Below are 21,415 nucleotides of genomic sequence, written 5' to 3' on the forward strand. Positions count from 1 at the left end.
CATGAGGTGAATATAAAGAATGATATTAGAAGCAAATAGCTTTGAAATTCCTTGATTTCTAGTTCTGTGCAGATTGGTGTTAAGGCAGTTTAACACTTAAATTACTCATTAAAACCCTCCTTTATCACAGCAGCATGAATAGAAAGACCTGGGAACCCAATTAAGTAGGCTTGTACTACAGAATCATTGAATCACAGTTAAAATTATTTATCACTGTCTGCTGAGCTTGGGAAGGTGTAGAGGAAACACAATTTAGAAGAGTTTTAACTTAAAAAATACCGTTAACGTCTCTTGTTGGAATTTTCAGATAGGTATGTTCCTAATTTACTAAAGTCACTAAGAACTCAGAAAATAGTTTATATTTGTTGTGGAGAAGATCATACTGCTGCACTAACCAAGGTATTGTACTCCTATAAAACTTCTTTATTATTACTCATGGTAGTTATTTATAATTAGTGAATGTTTTCGTGATCTTTACATTAAACTTGAGTGTTACTGATGTCAAAAAAGTAATTTATTTTGAAGACAAGAACTAGATTATTACTTGTCAAAAAGAATTTACCTTGTTTTCAACTTCGTTTTATGTTATGAAATGTGAATTATGATCTACTATTAAGTATGATTAACTATGTATTGTTGAGTTTCTCAGCTTTATGTGAGATACTGTTTAAATATTTTGAATGAAAAAATTCCTGTTTAGTTTGTCAGATTTGTCATCCTCTATGTATCCCATTTATATTGCATAACTGCCAAATTTTAATTTAACTCCCATTTGGCTTGTAAGTACAGTATAACAAGTAATAGAGGATAATGAATCTGTTAACCGTAGGCTAAGTATTATGCAAACAATTATAATGAGCTTTCATCACAATCTTGTTCATGGTTTTAACTCTGTACTGTAACTTTCTTGGGTATGTGCCATTTCATTATCAGGACTGTGTAGTTCTGTAGTGATTAGAAGTTAAATGAAAATAAAAACATTATTTATTATAGTCATGTTAACATAAAGGAACGGGCACAGTTTTTATTAGCTGAATTAGAAATTAATGTTTTTGCTCTTTTATCTTCACTCTACATAGTAGATAATATTAGCAAGAAAAAATTAACTTCTAATCAGACTTCTACATACACAAAATTCTACACACTCCCACATTGGGAATTTTTTTTGATAAGAATTATTCTTTGTCATTATGAAGTATAATGTACTCAGAGTACTTTTAAAAATATGATGACTAATTATAAAAGTTGATTTTTCAAAACTTGTATTACTGCATTTTAGTAAGGAAGTTTTACCTGCTAATCTTATCGTATTTTATTTTTATCATTCAAATTACAAATGTAATCACTACAGTTTTAGTAACTCATGTTGGCAAGTTATAAATCTAGTCATTCTCTTCTGTCATGGGTGGTTAGAAGAAATAAGGCTATGTTGAAATAATAGTAAAAAATATTTTGTATATTATTCCTTAGGACTATCTTTGTGGTAGAAAGACTCACAATGTTAATGCTTATCAAATTCAGCCCTTCAAATAACCACTTACCTTATTTTCCCAGGATATGTAACTATTTATATCTGTTGATTTTTTTTTTTAATTTTAATATTCTGTATTCCTTTCAAGATAGTAGCTGGTGATACTTGCTCACTGGAATTTTTGGTGTATATTATTTTAAACAAAATCAGATAGTTTTAAATATCCCAACAGGAAAATATTTTATTTTACCTTGATTTAAGTTAGAATACAGTTCCATATCCATGTATCTTTTTTTTTTTTCTAGAAGGACTTTTTGCAAATAAATTAGGGTTGCTTTATGAAGCAGTTTCCTTGTGTAAAACCTACCTAAGCAATTTAAAAACAGATTTTAAAAAACAGTAAATATAAAGACATGTATGTTAATGGGTGTGAACACACTATCATAAAGATGTCAGATTTTTTCAAGTTCATTTACAAATTCATTATGCAAATCACATATACGTACATCTTTTGACTTAGCAATCCTACTTTAAAAAATCTGTCCCAAAGATAGGAAATTATATATGCACAAAGCCATTTATTGTGGCATTATTTTAATAGCAAAAGAATGAAAGAATGCAAATGTCCTTCAGTACCAGCCTAGTTAAATAAACTGTGGTAATCACATAGGACTTGTAAAATAGGTATTTACAAGTCATGTTTATATGACTTGTAAAATAGAATGAAGAAGATCTCTATATTATGCTGTGAAATATTTTTAGGATATATTAAGTAAAAAGAAGGTACAGAATAGTTGCCTTTTGTATAAGTGGGAGGGGTAAAAAATGAACATGTTACATGGTATTTATATTTTTTAAATATTTAATAGCTAGATCATATGTACTTTGCTTTACAGTTTTGCTTTAGAACCTAGAAACTGTTACACATAATTAAAAAGCAAACATACATCTTTTAAAGCAATTCTTAAAAAGTTAAAAATAAAAAAATACTAGTGGCACAACTACAAAAGGAGAATTCTTTTAATTAAGTCCTTATAAAATACAATATTTTGTTGTATATCACTAGTGGGAAATAGCCTAAAGATAAACTGAATTCACCCAAAATTTTAAACTGCCTTCTGTAGTCTTACTATCAGTAATAAAATTGGTAGTAGTATTCTCAATATATTACATACAGGATAGGATAAAGCAAATAAGTAATTTACTGTCATTAGAAACTATGACCTTCAGCTTAAAAGAGATATGAAACATTAAGAATTAAATTAAAATCCTGTGATCTTTACTTTTAATCACTTTTAAGAGTATCATTATGAACTCTTATTCTTTTCCTTCAAAAAAAATTTTTTTTTTTGCTATGACCACTGAATGGTCCTAGAAGTAATTAGCCATGTACAATCTGGAAGCAGTGGGCACCCCTTGATTATTGTAGACTCTCTATGAAAAATAACCGAGGCTTCTTAGAGAAGGGTCCGTTTCCATATCTGGGGGGAAGAAGTCTAAGAACAGCCTTGGGTATTATGTGTTACAAAAAAGAGGACTAAGGTCATGTCAGAGGGACAACATCCAGGAGTTTTCACAAAAAGAAATAACGATGGCAATAAATGGAAATATACCAAATGTATAAAAGTCCGTGATAATACTTTTCTTCCTCACGTCAGTACAAAGCAAACTTCATTGCTTATCTTTGAAAGTTGCTAAGACAACAACTCATTTTTTAAAAAATTAGTAAATGAGAAAGAAGCATATTTCCCCTGCCTCCCATTTGCAGATTGTATTTCAGAGTAACTTAATAGCCGATGAGTTAAGTTCTCTAGAGAAGAATGCCAACTAATAAATCTAGAAGAAATAATAAGATTAGAAAATTTCCATTTTGTTCCCTAATAGTGGATCAAGACAAAGATTGAAACATTAAGCTTAATGTGGATGGATTGGGCTGTGAAACTTGTTAACCCACTTATTTTTAACATTACCAACCAGATATATACTTTGATGTGATGTAATAAAATAATCAGGAAATTTAAACATGGCCTCAGTATCAGATATTAAGAAATTAAAATTATAGGGGTCAGTTCACGAAGAGGATATAACAACTCTACTTATATATGCACCCAACATAAGAGCTCCTAAATAATATTAAGCAAATATTAACAGAACTGGAAATAGAAATAGACAGCAGTAATGGTAGGGCACTCCAGTACCCCACTTTCAACAACAGATAGGTCATCTGTATGGAAAGTCAATAAGGAAATACAGGACTTGAACTACACTTTATATCAAATGGATCTAACAGATACAGAGCACTCTATCCAACAACAGCACATACACATTCTTCTCAAGCATACAACAATATTGTGCAGGAGAGATCATATGTTAGGTCATAAAACAAGTCTCAACAAATTTAAGATTGAAATCATAGCAAGTATCTTTTCCAATGATAATGGTATGAATCAATAATAGAAGGAAAGCCGGAAAATTTGCAGATATGTGGAAATTTAAAAGCACACTCCTGAACAATCAGTGGGTCAAAAAATAAGTAAAAGAGAAATAAATATCTTGAAACAAGTGAAAATGGAAACACAACATATCAGAACTTAAGGGATGCAGCAAAAACAGCTCTACAGGGGATAGGTAGTGATAAACTATATCACTGCATATCCAATAAAGTGTTTATAGCAATAAACAGCTTCTTTAAGAAAAAAGAAAAAGAAAGCTCTCAAAGAGACAGTCTTTATACTTCCAGGAACTAGGGAAAAAAGAAAACCAAACCAAGCCCAGGATTAGGAGAAGGAAGAAAATTAGAAAGGTCAGAGCAGAAATAGAAACAAAAAATATATTAGAAAAGATCAACAAAACTAAGAACTGTTTTCCTGAAAAGATAACAAAACAAAATACACAAAAAAACCCACGACAGATCTTTAGGGAGACAAGAAAAAAGACTCAAAATCAAAAATGAAGAGGGGACATTACAACTGATAACTGCACAAATAAAAGAATTATAAGAAACTACTATGAACAATTATATGCTAACAAATTGGATAACATAAATGAAATGGATAAATTCCTGGAAACATCCAAACTACCAAGACTGAATCATAAAGAAATAGCCAATCTAAACAGAGCTTTAACTAGTAAGGAGATTGAATCACTAATCAAAAATCTCCCAACAACAACAGAAAAAAACCAGGACCAGATGGCTTCACTGGTGAATTCTGCCATTTAATTAATAGTGCCAGTCCATCTCAGACTCTTCAAAAAAATAGGAGGAAACATCTTTAAATGCATTTTATGAGGCCACTATTATGCTCATACCAAAGCCACACAAAGACACTACAAAAAAATAAAATCACAGGCCAATATCCCTGATGGACAAAATGCAAAACTCCTTAACAAAATACTAGCAAACCAAAATTAACAGTACATTAAAATGATCACATACCATGATCAAGTGAGATTTATCACGGGGATGTAAGAATGGTTCAACATCTGCAAATCAGTCAACACCACATTAATAGAATGAAGGTTAAAAGTCATTAGTCATTCTAATAGATGCAGGAAAAGCGTTTCACGAAATTCAACATCCTCTCATGATAAAAATTCTCAGTAAAGTATAGGAGGAATATGCCTCAACATTATGAAGGCCATAAATGACAAACCCACAGCTAACATCATTCAGTGGTGAAAAGCTGAAAGTTCTTCCTGTAAGATCAAGAATAAGATGGAGATGCCCACCCTCTTCACCTCTGTTGAAGATAGTACTGAATGCCCTAGCCAGAGCGATTTTAGTAAAGAAAAAAATAAAAGACATCCAAATTATAAAGGAAAAACTAAAATTGTCTCTGTTTGCAGATGACATAATATTGTATATAGAAAACCCTTAAGACTACCAAAACTCTGTTCTAATAAATAAATTCAGTAAAGTTGCAGGATACAAAGTCAACATACAAAAATCAGTTGCATCTCTATACACTAAGAACAAACTCTGAAAGAGAAATTAAGAAAGCATCCCCATGTACAATATCATCAAAAACAATAAAATACCGAGGGATAAATTTAACCAAGGAGTGAAAGACCTGTACACTGATAACTGTATAAGACATCAATGAAAGAAATTGAAGAAGACACAAATAAATGGAAAGATAGTGCATGTTCTTGGATTAGAAGAATTAATCTTGTTAAAATGTCTGTACTACTGAAAGTGATCCCCAGATTCAGTGTAACCCCATCAAAATTCCAGTGGCATTTTTCACAGAAATAGGACAGACAATCCTGAAATTCATATGGAGCCACAAAAGACCAGGAATAGCCAAAACAATCTTGAGAAAGAACAGCAAAGCTGGAGCATCAAGCTCCTGGTTTCAGACTATCTTACAAACCTATAGAAATCAATATAGTGTGGTACTGGCATAAACACAAACATGTAGAGCAAGCAATAGATAGCCCAGGAATAAACCTGCATATGTGTAGTTGACTAATCAGTACAAGACTCCAACAACACACAGTGGGAAAGTTTGGTCTCTTCAATAAATGGTGTTGGGAAAACTGGATATCTGTATACAAAAGAAAGAAATTGGACCCCAAATTTTACCATTAACAAAATGTAACTCAAAATGAATTAAAGACATAAATGTTAAGACCTGAAACTAAAACCCTAGAAGAAAACGGGGTGAAAAGCCCTTTGACATTGGTCTTGGTAATCATTTTTTGGATATGACACTAAAAGCACAAGTAACAAAAGCAAAAATAGGTGGAACAACAAATGAAGTTTTTGCACAGCTGAGGACACAGTAAACGAAAAGGCAGCCTATGGAATGAGAGAAAATATTAGCAGACCATTAATCTGATAAGGGGTTAATATCCAAAATATAAAAGGAACTCCGATTACTCAATGGCTAAACCAAATGATCTAGTTTAGAAATGGGCAAAGGATCTTAAATAGGTACTTTTCCAAAGAATATAACAAAGGGCCAACAGGTGCATGAAAAGGTGCTTAGTGTTAACCTCACAATCATCAGGAAAACGCAAATCAAAACCACAGTGAGAAAACACCTCACACCTGTTAGGATGACTATTACCATAAAAACAAAGGACAAGTATTGGTGAGGATGTGAAGAAAGGGGGAACCCTTGTTCCCGCTGCTGGTAGGAATGTAAACTGGTGCAAATAGAAAACAATATGGAGGTTCCTCAAAGAATTACAAATGAAATTCTATGACCCAGCAAATTCCACTTCTGGGTGTATACCTGAAGGAAATAAAAACAGGTTCTTGAAGAGATAACTGCACTCCCATGCTCATTGTAGCATTTTTCACAATAGCCAAGAAACAACGTAAGTGTCCATTACCAGATGAATGGATAAAGAAAATGTGTGATGTATACATATATGTATATGCACACACACACAGGAATAATATTCAGCCACAAAAAAAGAGGGAAATACTTGCATTTGCAACAACATGGATGAACCTGGAGGGCATTAATCTAAGTGAAATAAGCTAGAGAAAGACAAATACTATTATCATGTCATTTATATGGGAAATCTTAAAAAAAGTCAAATTTGTAGAAATGGAGAATAGAATGTTGCTTGCCAGGGGCTGGGGTGGGGGTGGGGAAATGGGGGGAAATTGGTCAAGGGTACAAACTTTCTGTTGTAAGAGTAAGTTCTGAAGATCTGATGTACAACATGGTGACTAGTTAACAATACTGTATTGTGTGCCTGAAATTTGCCAGGAGAGTGGATCTGAAGCATTCTTTAAAAATATATACATATATACATATATATATATATATATATATATGTATATATGTATGTATTATATGATGGATGTGTTAACTTCTTTGTGGTAGTCATTTCACAGTGTATATGTGTGTGAAATCACATTGTATGCTTCAAATATATACAGTTTTGTCAGTTCAATCATACCCTAAATAAAACTGGAAAAAAATGATACCAGTTACAAAAACCATAAGAAATAAAAATGAACACTTTTGCCATTTCTATCAAAAAAAGGAAATTAGTATTAATTTTGAAAATGTGTTAATAGTATTACTGTGTTATGTATTTATATATGTGAGAGGTATATGCCATTAGAGATACGTACACATTTATAGGTGAAATGATTTGATGTCCACAATTTGCTTTAAAGTACTCCAGTACTTTTTTTTGCTTTAAAGTACCCTGAAAAAGGAAAATGGGAGGGGCATTGATGAAACAAGATTATTTAACTTTTGCTTGTTGTTAAAAGCCAAGTGATGGTTATATGATGGTGTGTGTATATATGTATTTGTACTTACATTTATATATACATGTCTTTACTTTTGTGTAGTTGTTTGAAATTTTCCATGATAAAAAGTTTTAAAAAGAAAAATCAATTTCTTTACATAGCTATATATATACTTACGCTATTAAATGATGAAAGCAGAATATAAAATTGTATATACAGCTACAACTCTGAAGAAAAGCAGTTGAATTGAAAAACCAGTTGTGCTTGTGTTAAGCTGTCATCATAAATTACTTTTTTATATACATAACCTAATCCAGTTGTATATTTTTACCATAAATTTTTTAAAGACTATATATATAGTCGACCTTTGAACAACACAGGTTTGAACTGAATGGGTCCACTTATACACAGATCTTTTTCAACAAATATATTGATAAAGTTTTTCAAGATTTGCAGCAATTTGAAAAAACTCACAGGTAAACTGTGTAGCCTAGTAATACCAAAAAAAATTAAGATTAAGTTAGGTATTGTTTATATTATCAGTAAGGCTTTCAGTCAGAAGTAGGCTGTTAGTAAAGTTTTTGGGGAAGCAAAAGTTGCTTGTGGATTTTTTACTGCCCAAGGGGTTGACACCCTTAACCCCTGCATTGTTTGAGGGTCAACTGTATATTGTAGCAATTGTGTGTTAAAAATATCTATATTTGTGCACTCTGGTTTAATTGCACTCTTTCTGCAGAGCCTTTTAAGCATTAACTAGTTTGAAAACTGAAGATGATACCATTTTTAGGTTATGTACTTGGGATTCAACAAGATCTTGAATATAATAATTGTGAAAGGCAATGCAAAAAATGATTAATATCACTTTAATGATGGCTTTAGCTACATATAATGATAAGAACATAAGTACTTTTAAAAATATGTGAAAATAGCCTGCAATTCTCTTAAGTTTAAGATATTCTACCTTGGAAAGTCAGCTATCGTCTGTTAAATTATGAAGACAATAGAAGAGAAAAATTGACTCCATATATAAAGATTAATCTATTTTCTTGAAGATTATTTTCTTTTATCAGGCCTTCTATTGATAAAGGGTTTTGTCTTTTTTTTTTTTTTTTTTTAAAGGAAGGTGGAGTGTTTACTTTTGGAGCTGGAGGGTATGGTCAGTTGGGTCATAACTCTACCAGTCATGAAATAAACCCAAGGAAAGTTTTTGAACTTATGGGAAGCATTGTCACTCAGATTGCTTGTGGAAGGTAAGCTGTTATATAAAAGAGTATCTTAGTCTCCGTAACACAATTATTTAGGATTTTTTTTTTTTAACAGTCCAGAGGTCTTTTATTTTTTTACACCTACCCAGCCATGGATTTATAGGGAGTGGGTTCCAGCAGCTGAAGCTTCTTTCCATTGGTTCTCACAAAGTGTACTTCTCTGGGTGAAACAGGCTGGCACTTAGTTGAATTCAAGTACTTTTTTGTTTGGCTTCCTTTTTTTCTGATCATTTTCCTTTACATGTTTCAGGAAGATCTGTCTTGGCTCTCAGAGTGCTTAATGTTTTCAGCACACACAAAAATTTTCTAGACAAAAAGAATCTTGCCCTTGTTTATTTACAACAGTGCCAACAGCATGCTAGGTAACATTGTAGACTTCATTTTGCCATGGTAATGTTTGTGGGGCATTCCTTTTTGAATAGTGGCTATCCCCTTGATGTCTACACTATAACCTTTGTTGTGGATTTGCATATATGTGGCCAAAGGAATAATTCCAAGTTTTCCAAAAGGCCTGGAGAACATATAGGGGTGTCTCTCCTTTTTCCTTTTGTGTTGGTCCTTTTGCAGATTACCGGAAGATAGCAGTTCCTAGCTGAAAGTAGGGTTTTTTGGGTTTTTTTAAAGGTTTTATTTATTTATTTGACACAGAAAGAGAGAGAGAGAGCACAAGCAGGGGGAGCAGCAGACAGAGGGAGAAGCAGGAGGCAGGCGCTTAACTGACTGAGCCACCCAGGCGCCCCGGATTTTTTTTTTTTTTTTTTTTTAACAAACTGTTTAGCAATTTAGGTATCTAAGATGAAAACATTCTTCCCTAAATACCTAATTTGCTGCTGAGCGATAATAGTAACAGGAGAAACATCTTTTCTACTGACTATTTTACTTTTCTCTATTTGAAACAAATTTATCCGGGGCAAGATATTAATAATGAATATGTATTTATTGTATATAGCATCACACTTGAAGGGAAAGTACAAATCATCTTGTTTTTCTTTGTCTTTTCCAACTTTTTTTTATTTAAAGGATGAGGAAATTGAGCGGTTAATTATTTAACACATAAAATTAGTTATTGGTAAAAGTTGAATTGGAATATTGGTTCCCAGTTCTTGGGAGAAGCATCACAGCTTTGAAATTGAGCTTCACCTTTGGTGGATTAAATTAGGTAGATTCCCAAAAAACAAAATGTACTTTGACTAAGTTTTGACCACTTAGCTTAATTTTTTCTACGTAGTAGATATCCATATACAATATGGTTCGGTTTTGCCAACTGTTAACTTTAAATATTTGAAATCACACTGTAGGTAGTCTTTGGTGACTTCTTTTTAACATGTTACTTGTATGATTGGTTATCTGTATGTGTGATGCTGTGGTTCTCCATTATTAGATCTCATTGCTGTGCTCTATTCAGTTATATGCATATATAATTATTTACTCTTTTTATTACTGATGGGTATTTGGGTACTTCTAGTTTTTGGCAATTACAGTTAATGTTGCTTTGAGCATTTATTATATGATGTACATGAACCTTCATATTTCTAAGTATATGCCTAAAATGGGATTGCTGGGTCGCAGAGGATACTTACCTTGAATTTTGCAGGTTAATATCACACTGTTTACCAGAATGATTATGCCAGTTTACGTTCCCATTAATATTGCATGAGAATTCCTGACACTCTGTGTCCTTGTCTCCATTTGGTATTGTCAGACTTTGAAATTTCTGCTGATCTCTTGGGTATACATGTCACTTAATCATGATTTGAATTTGCATTTCCATGATTTGATACAGATTGAGTTGAATCTGTAGATCACTTTGGGAGGTATTGACATCTTAAAAATATTAAGTCTTCCAATCCACGAATAGGAGATATCTTTCCATTTATGTCTTTAACTTGTTTCAGTAATTTTTTTGTAGTTTTCATCATGTCTTTTAAATTTCTTTTTGGATTGTTCATTATTAGTGTATAGAAATGGAAGTCATTTTTGCATGTTGATTCTGTATCCTGCTTCAGTAATTTTTTTTTTTTAATTCTGATAGTTTTGCGTGTGTGAAATCTCTAAGGGTTTCTGCATATAAGATTATATCTGTACACAAAGATAATTTTACTTCTTCCTTTTCAGTTTAGGTGCCTTTTATTTCTTTTTCTTGCTGGAACTTCCAGTACTATGTTTAATAGAAGTATTCAAGTAGGCATCCTTGCCTCATTCCTGATCTTAGAGGAAAAGCTTTCAGTCTTTTACCATTGACGATGATGTTTGTTGTGGGTTTTTCATATATGGCTTTTATTATGTTCAGATAATTTTCTTCTATTCTTAGTTTTTGAGTGTTTTTTTTCCTTATCATAAAAGGGTGTTGAGGTATGTTTAGTTTTTTTCCTGCATCAATTGAGATGATGATGTGGGTTTTTTTCTTCATTGTCTTAATGTTGTAAATTACATTGATCAATTTGTGTATGCTGAACCATCCCTGCATCCCATTTGGCTATGCTATATGGCTTTTTCATTATACTACTGAATTCTGTTTGCTAACGTTCTATTGAGAATTTTTGCATCGGTACCCATAACGGATAATGGTCTGTAGTTTTCTTGTAGTGTCCTTGTCTGACTTTGATATCAGGACAATGCTGACCTCATAGAACAAATTAGAAAGTTGCACCTCTTCAAGTTTTTTGGAAAAGTGTGAATAGGATTGGTGTTAGTTCTTTAAATGTTAGGTAGAAGGCACTAATGAAGCCATTTGGTATAGGGCTTTTCTTCGTTGGGAGATTTTTGATTATTGACTCAGTTGTTTTACTATTTATGGATCTGTTATGGTTTTCTATTTTTTCGTGATTTAGTATGAGTAGGTTTTGTATTCCTAGGATTTTGTCTTTTTCTTCTAACTCATCTAATTTTTTGCAAAATAACTTTTTAATACTCTCCTACAATCCTTTTTATTTTGACAGCATTAGTGGCAATATCCCCACTTTTATTCTGATTTTAGTGATTTCTTTTCTTTTTCCTAGTCAAGTTAGCTAAAGTTTGTCAATTTTGTTGATCTTTGTAAAACCAACTTTTAGTTCCATTGAATTTTGCTATTTTTCTATTCTCTATTTCATTTATCTCAGCTCTCATCTTTACTATTTCTTTTCTAATGCAAGTTTTGTGTTTAATTTGTTGCTTTTTTTTTTTTAAGGTCCTTAGGTTGTCAGGCTGGGTTGTTCATATGAGATCTTGTGTTTTTTGTTTTGTTTTTGTTTTTCGTTTTTTTTAGGTAGGCTCCATGGCCTGCATGGAGCCCAATGCAGGGCTTGAACTCATGACCCTGAGATCAAGACCTAAGCTGAGATCCAGTGTTAGACGCTTAATTGACTTAGCCACTAGGCACCCCAAGATCTTTCTTGTTTTTTAATTTAAATTCCCCCCTTAACACTGCTTTCCTGGCATCTCTTGTTTTGATACGTTGTGTTTTCATTTTCATTTATCTCTTAAGTCTTCCTGATTTCTCTTGTGATTTCTTTGATTCATGTTGTCGAATTTCCACAGATTAGTGAATTTTCTAATTTCCTTATGTTACTGATTTCTAAGATCATCCTGTTGTTGGAGAAGATACTTTGTATGGTATCTATCTTTTAAAATCTATTGAGACTTACTTTCTGGCCTAACATAGGGTATAACATGGACAGTGTTCCATGTGCATTTGAGAAGAATGTGTATGTTGTCGTTCGGTAGTGTGTGTCCTATTAGATATAGTCGACTTAATTGTGATTCATGTCCTCTGTTTCCTTACTTCTGTGTGGTTTTCTGTTTATTATTGAGAGCAGGGTTATTAAAGTCACCAACCATTTATTGTAGAATAATCTTCCTTCAATTCTTTCAATTTTTGCTTCATATATTTTGATGGTCTTTCATTAGATGTGTAAATGTTTTTAATTGTTCTCTTTTTGCTGTACTGAAGCTTTTGTTAAAATATAATGTCCTTTGTCTCGTGTAACCTTTTTTGATTTAAAATCTATTTTGTCTGATAGTAGTATGGCCACCCTGCCCTCCTTTGGTTGTTGGCATGGAATATCTTTTTCCATCTTTTCACTTTCAGCCTATTTGTATCTCTTGTAAATAGCATATAGTTGGATCATGTTTTTTAATCCATTCTGCCAGTGTCTGTCTTTTGAATGGACAGCTTAATCCATTTATACTTAAAGGTAACTACTGAGATGTAGGGACTTTTATCATTTTGCTATTTGCTTTTTGTCCCTCATTTCCTGGATTTACTGTCCCCTTTTGTGTTTAGTTTGTTGGGTTTTTTTTCAGTGAAATGTTTTAATTTCCTTCTCATTTCCTTTTCTGTATATTCTATAGCTACTTTCTTTGTGGTTACCATGGTGATTATGTTTAATATCCTGAAGTTATATCACTAATTCAGATTGATACCAGTTTAAATTCAGTAACATACAAAAACTCTGCCCCTGTATAACTCTTTCCCCACCCCCTTTTAGTTATCGATTTCACAAGATAACTTATTTATACGTTGTGTATTCAAAAACATTGTTTATGCATTAGTCTCTTAAGTTATATAGAAAACAAAATGTGAAGTTATAAACAGAAGTTACCATACTAGCCTTTATAAACATCCATGTATTTACTTTTACTGGGATCTTTATTTTATCATACAGCTTTGAGTTACTGTCTAATATTCTTTCATTTCAGCCTGTAGGATTCTTTTTAGCATTTCTGATAGGGTAGGTCTAGTGATAACAAACTCCCTCAGCTTTTGTTTATATATAAATGTCTTAATTCCTCTCTCACTTTGAAAGGACAGTTTGCCAGACATTAGATTCTTGGTTGACAGTTTATTTCTTTAAGCACTTTGACTATGTTAGCCCAGTCCGTTCTAACTTCCAGAGTTTCCGTGAGAAATCTCCTTATAATCTTATTAAGGATCCCTTATATGTGACAAGTTACTTCTCTCTTGATGCTATCAGATTTCTTTCTTTATCTTGGGACAGATTGATTGTAATGTATCTTAGTGTGGGTCTCTTTTAGTTCATCCTGTTGGGGTTCATTGAGTTTCTTGGATGCTTACGTCTTTCATCAAATTTGGAAAGTTTTTGGCCAGTATTTCTTCGAATGCTCTCTCTTTCTCTTTATCTCTCTTTACGTTTTGGAATTCCCATGGTACCTATGTTGGTCTACTTGATATCCCATAGGTCCCTTAGGTTCTCTTCAACTTTTCTTCAGTCTTTTTTCTTTCTGTTCTTGAGACTTTTTTCCAATTCTCTCATTTATTTTTCTGCCTGCTCTAATCTGCTTTTGAATCCCTCTAGTGAGTTTTTCCTTTTAGTTAGTTAGTTGTACTTTTCATCTCCCAAATTTCTTTTTGGTTTGTTTTTAGGCTTTCTGTTCCTTTTTATTGTTTTTTCCATTTTTTTCACATATTGTTTTCTTGACTTTCTTCTTGTCTTCCTTTAGTTATTTGAACATCTTTAAGATAATTGTTTTAGTTTTTATCTGTTGAAATTTTCCATCTGGTCTTTCTTGGGGACAGTTTCTGTTGGTTTTTTGGTTTTGCTTTTTTAATGATTTTATTTATTTGAGAGAGACAGAGAGTGGGAGCAGGGGCAGAGGGAGAGAGAAAATCTCAAGCAGACTCCCCACCGAGCACAGAGCCCAACATGGGCCTTGATCTCATTACCCTGAGATTGTGACCTGAGCTGAAACCAAGAGTCGGATGCTTAACTGAATGAGCCACCCATGTGCCCCAGTTGTTGTTGTTGTTTTAGACTTTATTTTTTATGGAAGTTTTAGGTTCACAACAGAATTAAGTGGAAGGTACAGAGATTTTCATTGTACTTATACCTACACATGCATAGGCTCTTCCATTACCAACATTCTCCATCAAAGTGCTATATTTTTTCCAATTAATGAATTTGCATTGCCAAATCATTATCAGATAAACCTGGTTTACATTAGGGTTCAATACCATCATAGTATTACATAGAGTGATTTCACTGCCATAAAATTCCTCTGTGATCTGATTGTTTGTCCCTTCCACCTCCCTAACCCGTGGCAATTACTGATCCTTTTACTCTTAGTTTTGCCTTTTCCAGAATACTTATATAGTTGGAATCATACAGTTTGTAGCCTTCTCAGATTGGCTTCTCAGATTGGCTTCTTTCACTTAGTAATATGCATTTATGTATGGTTTCTCCATTTTTGATGGCTTGATCACTGATGTCTTTTTAGCACTAAATAGTATTTTATTGTCTGAAACAAACTGATACAACATGAAAAACATGTTGTTTCCGAGGTTTGGCAATTATGAATAAAGCAGCTAAAAATGTCTGTGTGTAGGTTTTTGTATGGATGCAACTTTTTAACAACTTTGTATAAATAATGCAGAGCATGATTTGGAGATCTTATTGTATACATATTGTAATAATATGTTTAGTTTTGTAAGAAACCACCAAACTGCATTCTGAAGTGGCTGTATCATTTTGCTTACCCGTGTTGGTTAATTTTGTTTTCCTTTAAATAGGCCCCACATCCCAATTTCTTTGTAAGCCCTATGATTTTTTTTTTTAAACTGGACATTTGAGCCTAATAATGTGTAGCTGTGGACATCAGATTCTCTCCCTTTTCTAGAGTTGCTGGTTTTGTTTTCTGATTGTCATATGTGCTCTGTGCACACAAGCCTTGAGGTGTAAATGTTAGGTCTTCTCAGGTTCTTTCTTTCTTTCTTTCTTTCTTTCTTTCTTTCTTTCTTTCTTTCTCTCGTTCTTTTTTTAAAGGTTTTTTGATTTATTTACTTGACAGAAGGGCACAAGCAGGGGGAGTAGGAGGGGGAGAAGCAGGCTGCCCGCTGAGCAGGGAGTCCGACGCGGGGGTCCATCCCAGGACCCCAGGATCATGACCTGAGCTGAAGGCAGACCCTAAACCAGCTCAGCCACCCAGGGGCCCCTTAGGTCTTTTCTGAGCCTGCATCTCTTCCTGGGCGTGCACAGTGCCTTCTGAATTCTCGTGTATACAAGGCTACTTTTGAATGTCCTGGATCTTAAATGTCTGACTCTCAGAAGAGGTAATAGAAATGAAGGAGGAAAAACAAGAAATTAAAAGGGGAAAAGGCATCAGCCCTTTAACCTCTGAAAATCTCTTTAGCTGGAGGGGATGGACTTGGAACAGTGGTGCAACAATGGCTTACCCACCTTTGTGTCTGCACCTCTTGATCAGAAGCAGCAATCAGAGTACCAATCTCAAAAATAAGGACAGGGTCTTTGTTGCCAACTCTGACTTCGTAAGCTATGTACAAGCTACTCCTAGAGTAAGGATGGCTCCCTGTTAACAGGGCTTTGCTGAGAGTTGAAATTGACCAAAATTAATTGCAGTTTACAACCTAAGCCTTCCCCTGGATATTTAATAGACTCCAGAGTTCCAAAACTGTTACATCAGACAGATTCTGCCAGTGCAACTGTTGTGTAGATGGGGAGACAGATTCCTGGTGCTTCCTACTCTGCCATCTTCTTAGAATCATCTTCTCATTGCTGTCTTTGAAAATTCCTTCATCCTCCTACTCTTTAGTGCCACTGTTGCTGTAAGTTAAGTTTCATATGCACACGCATCTGTTTCTGTGATCTCCATCTTATTCCTTCAACTCCTGTATCCCCGTGCCACTTTCACACTATATAAACTTTCTGACACTGTCATTCTGCTGTTTGGAATAAAACAGGTCCTTGTTGTTCATCGTATCCATCAAAAATGCTGGGGCCGGGGCGCCTGGGTGGCACAGCGGTTAAGCGTCTGCCTTCGGCTCAGGGCGTGATCCCGGCGTTGTGGGATCGAGCCCCACATCAGGCTCTTCCGCTATGAGCCTGCTTCTTCCTCTCCCACTCCCCCTGCTTGTGTTCCCTCTCTCGCTGGCTGTCTCTATCTCTGTCGAATAAATAAATAAAATCTTTAAAAAAAAAAAAAAAAGAATGCTTGGGCTGAGGGCAGCTGGGTGGCTCGGTCAGTTAAGCATCTGTCTTCAGCTCAGGTCATGATCTCAGGGTCCTGGGATCCAGCCCCACGGTGGGCTCCCTGCTCAGTGGGGAGTCTGCTTCTCCCTCTCCCTTTGCCCACCCCCAGCTCATGTGCACGAGTATGCTCTCTCCCTCTCAAATAAATAAAATCTTTAAAAAAAATAATAATAATGCTTGGCTGTTTCTGGCCTGTTACTTTCATAGAAATTTTAGTATCAGCCTGTCAGTGTTCTCCAAAAAAATTTTTGGGGGATTTTGATTAATAGTGTTTTGAATCTCTAGACTAATTTGTAGAAAAGTTGTCTTTATAATTTTGGCTTTTCTAATCAACTTCCAAACTTCTTTAATGTCTTCTAATTAAATGTTTAAGATTTTTCATCATAAAGGTCTTATACATCTTTTGGTAATTTTATTGCTAGATACTTCCTTTTAATGCTATTTTATAAGTTCTACTTTCAAAGGTATCTTTGGCATGTAGAAATAGTTGACATTTATATATTAATTTTAAATCCATCCACTTTGGTAAACTCTTATTAATAACTTATGTACACAGTCATATCATCTGTGAATCAATTTAGTTTTGTTTCTTCATTTCTAATACTTATGCTTAACATATTTCTTGCCATTACTTATGTCCTGGCTGGGACGCTAGGATAATGTTCACTAGAAGTGCTGAAGATTGGAGTGCCTGGGAGGCTCAGTTGTTAGGCATCTGATTTTTTATTTCAGCTCAGGTCATGATCTCAGCGTTGGTCTAGCCCTGCATTGGGCTCTGTGCTTAGGATCCTTCCCCCAACCACGTACTCTCTTGCTCTCAAAAAAAAAAAAAAAAAAAAGAAGTACTGAAGATCAAGATCCTTGTCCTGTGTTCTCTTTGTGGGAAAACTTTCAATATTTCACAATTAAATATCATGTTTGCCATATATTTTTTGTAGATACCTATATCAGATTAAGATTTCTCTTTTTTTTTTTTTCCTGTTTAGAGGGATTTTTTTTTTAAATGAATGGATGTTAAGATTTTTAATGTTGGGGGGCGCCTGGGTGGCACAGCGGTTAAGCGTCTGCCTTCGGCTCAGGGCGTGATCCCGGCGTTGTGGGATCGAGCCCCACATCAGGCTCCTCTGATGTGAGCCTACTTCCTCTCCCACTCCCCCTGCTTGTGTTCCCTCTCTCGCTGGCTGTCTCTATCTCATAAATAAATTTTAAAAATCTTTAAAAAAAAAACAAAACAGCCTTATTTTTCTGTAGTAACTCCAATTTAGTCATCATATGTTATCGTTTTATGTAGTGCTGCATTTGGTTTGCCAGTATTTTTAAAATATTATTTGTTATGTTTATTGCTGAACTTGGTTTATAATTTTCTGTTGTTATTCCATAGCCAGATTTTGTTAAGGTTATGCTAGTCTAATAATATATATTGGGGATTGTCCCCTTGTTTTCTGTTTATTTGAAATAGAACCACTTTGGAAGATAGCAGACCTTGTCATTTAAAGCCATCTGGGCCTGGTATTTTCTTTTTTGGAATTTTAAAAAACAGTCTTCAATTTCTTTATAAGGGAGCTTTTAAATTTTTTCTTCAGTCAGTTATTTGTAAGTTAAATTTTTCAATTTTTGCCTAAATTTTAAACATATTAATGTAAAGTTTCCAGTGTCTGTATTGGCCTATTGCTGTGTGCAAACAGCTGTGCCAGTGACCTATAATAATAAATGTTTGTTTCTTTTTTTTTTTTTTTTAAGATTTTATTTATTTATCTGACAGAGATAGAGACAGCCAGCGAGAGGGGAAACACAAGCAGGGGGAGTGGGAGAGGAAGAAGCAGGCTCATAGCAGAAGAGCCTGATGTGGGGCTCGATCCCAGAACGCCGGGATCACGCCCTGAGCCGAAGGCAGACGCCTTAACCGCTATGCCACCCAGGCGCCCCTAAATGTTTGTTTCTTACTCTGTGGATCATCTGAGACGGTTCTTCCTTGGGCCATGGGTCAGCCGGAGTGGCTCTTATTTTTGCTGCAGGTTGGGGCAGCTGTTTCAAGATGCATGCCCGTTAGGGAGACTTTGCTCAGTTTGTGGCTAAGCAGGGGTGGCTTTGTTACTTGTCTCATTTCAGGCCAGAGGGACAGTGGCTATACCTTTGGGTATTTTATTCTCTTGGGAGTAACACCTGTACACATACATCTCAAGCTTCTGCTTATATCACATTTACTAAAATCCTGTTGACCAAAAGCAAATTATAGTTACATGGCCAAACCTAAGGTTAACGTAGGGGGAATACATGGTGCTTATCTCCCATCATGCTGTAACAAGACTGTGTATATTTAATACTACAGTATAGTAAAGCAGTGGGATTACTGTTTCAGTATACCACAGTATTGTATTAAGGTGTTTTTTTTATGTTTGTAGGTTTTGTAGTGATTTTTTTTTTCTGTTTTGAAGTTAATAAATTATCCTTTCTTTTCTAATCTCTTTTTAAAACCTGTGTTTTCCAGAGAAACCTCTGGAAAATTTATCAGTTTATTAATCTTTTCAAATTAGCTACCTTTGTTCTTTATGATCCATATTTTGTGTACATTTTTCATTTCATACCTTTTAGTCTTCAGTTCATTCAGTGGTGGGATGCAGCTGTATATGCTCATTATGTAAACTTTCTCTAACAGTGTTCAGATCTTCTGTGTGGCTTTTGTTGTTGTTGTCTGTTTTGCTTGATCATTTTTTAATCAGTTAACAAGAAATATTACACTGTCTTGCACTGTTTGACTATTTTCAGTTTCTTTTTGTGAGGTCTGACAATTTTTTATTTTGAGGCTATATTAATTCTTTTTTTTTTTTTTATAAATAATGATTTTTTATTATATTATGTTAGTCACCATACAGTACATCCCCGGTTTTCGATGTAAGGCTCGATGATTCATTAGTTGTGTATAACACCCAGTGCACCATGCAATATGTGCCCTCCTTACTACCCATCACCAGTCTATCCCATTCCCCCACCCCCCTCCCCTCTGTAGCCCTCAGTTTGTTTCTCATAGTCCATAGTCTCTCATGTTTCATTCCACCTTCTGATTACCCCCCCTTTCTTTATCCCTTTCTTCCCCTACTGATCATTCTAGTTCTTATGTTCCATAGATGAGAGAAATCATATGATAGTTGTCTTTCTCTGCTTGACTTATTTCACTAAGCATTATCTCCTCCAGTGCCGTCCATGTTGTAGCAAATGTTGAGAACTCATTCTTTCTGATTGCTGAGTAATATTCCATTGTATATATGGACCACAACTTCTTAATCCAGTCATCTGCTGCAGGGCATCTCGGCTCCTTCCACGATTTAGCTATTGTGGACATTGCTGCTATGAACATTGGGGTGCATATGGCCCTTCTCTTCACTACGTCTGTATCTTTGGGGTAAACACCCAGTAGTGCAATGGCTGGATCATAGGGTAGCTCAATTTTTAACTTTTTAAGGGACCTCCACACGGTTTTCCAGAGTGGCTGTACCAACTTGCATTCCCACCAACAATGTAGGAGGGATCCCCTTTCTCCACATCCTCTCCAACAATTGTTGTTTCTTGCCTTGTCTATTTTTGCCATTCTAACTGGCGTAAGGTGGTATCTTAGTGTGGTTTTGATTTGAATTTCCTTGATGGCTAATGATTTTGAACATTTTTTCATGTGTCTGTTAGTGAGGCTATATTAATTCTTAAGTGCAAAAAATTCCAGTTTTATCTCTCCTTGGTGAATTGAACTTTTCATCACTGTAATCCTAGACCTCTAAATCTCTAGTAATACTTTTGTGGGTTTTTTTTTTTTTTTTAAGTTGTATGCGTGCCCAGCGTGGAGCCCAGTGCAGGGCTTGAACTCATGACTCTGAGATCAAGACCTGAGCTGAGATCAAGAGTCGGATGCTTAACCGACTAAGCCACCCAGGCACCCCAGTACTTTTGTTTTTTTAAAGTCTCTCTATGTGATGTTCATAGAGACATATGTGCTTATATATTTTTTTCCTATTTTGTCTGTTATATTCGTTCTTTACATATTTGTTCGTACATATTCTTTTACTTTGTCTTTCTGCATGTTATAGATGAATATCATGTAAGCAGTATTAAGTTGGATCTTTAGAAATTTAATCTGGCAGATTTGCCATTTGCAACATGGATGGATCTAGAGGGTATAATGCTAAGTGAAATAGAGAAAGACAAACACTGTATGATTTCACTCATATGTTGAGAAACAAAACAAATGAACAAAGGAAAAAAGAGACAAACAAAAAAAACAGACTCAAACATAGAGAACAAACTGGTGATTGCCAGAGAGGAGGTGGGAGGGGGAATGGTGAAATAAGTGAAGAGGATCAAGAGTACATTTATCATGATAAGCAATGAGTAATGTGTATAATTGTTGAATCACTATATTGTACACCTGAAACTAATATAACACTGTATGTTAACTATACAGGAATTATATAATTAATTTTAAAAA

At 34.4% G+C, this 21,415-nt stretch overlaps 1 protein-coding gene across 6 annotated transcripts in view; it reads left to right on the top strand.

The window, feature by feature from the left end:
* HERC4 (HECT and RLD domain containing E3 ubiquitin protein ligase 4) overlaps positions 1 to 21,415 on the top strand; it is a 129,858-nt gene that overhangs the window by 38,452 nt on the left and 69,991 nt on the right. For all 6 annotated transcript variants that reach the window (XM_087863074.1, XM_045783296.2, XM_045783297.2 and 3 more), the window contains 2 exons: positions 308 to 399; positions 8,811 to 8,941. In XM_087863074.1, coding sequence (XP_087719200.1) covers positions 308 to 399; positions 8,811 to 8,941 — 223 coding nt within the window. The remainder of the gene's footprint in view (positions 1 to 307; positions 400 to 8,810; positions 8,942 to 21,415) is intronic.

The sequence above is a fragment of the Ursus americanus genome, chromosome 6 (assembly GCF_024610735.1).
Source record: "Ursus americanus isolate L20-20 chromosome 6, mUrsAme1.1.p, whole genome shotgun sequence".
In the NCBI taxonomy this organism is placed as follows: Eukaryota; Metazoa; Chordata; class Mammalia; order Carnivora; family Ursidae; genus Ursus; species Ursus americanus.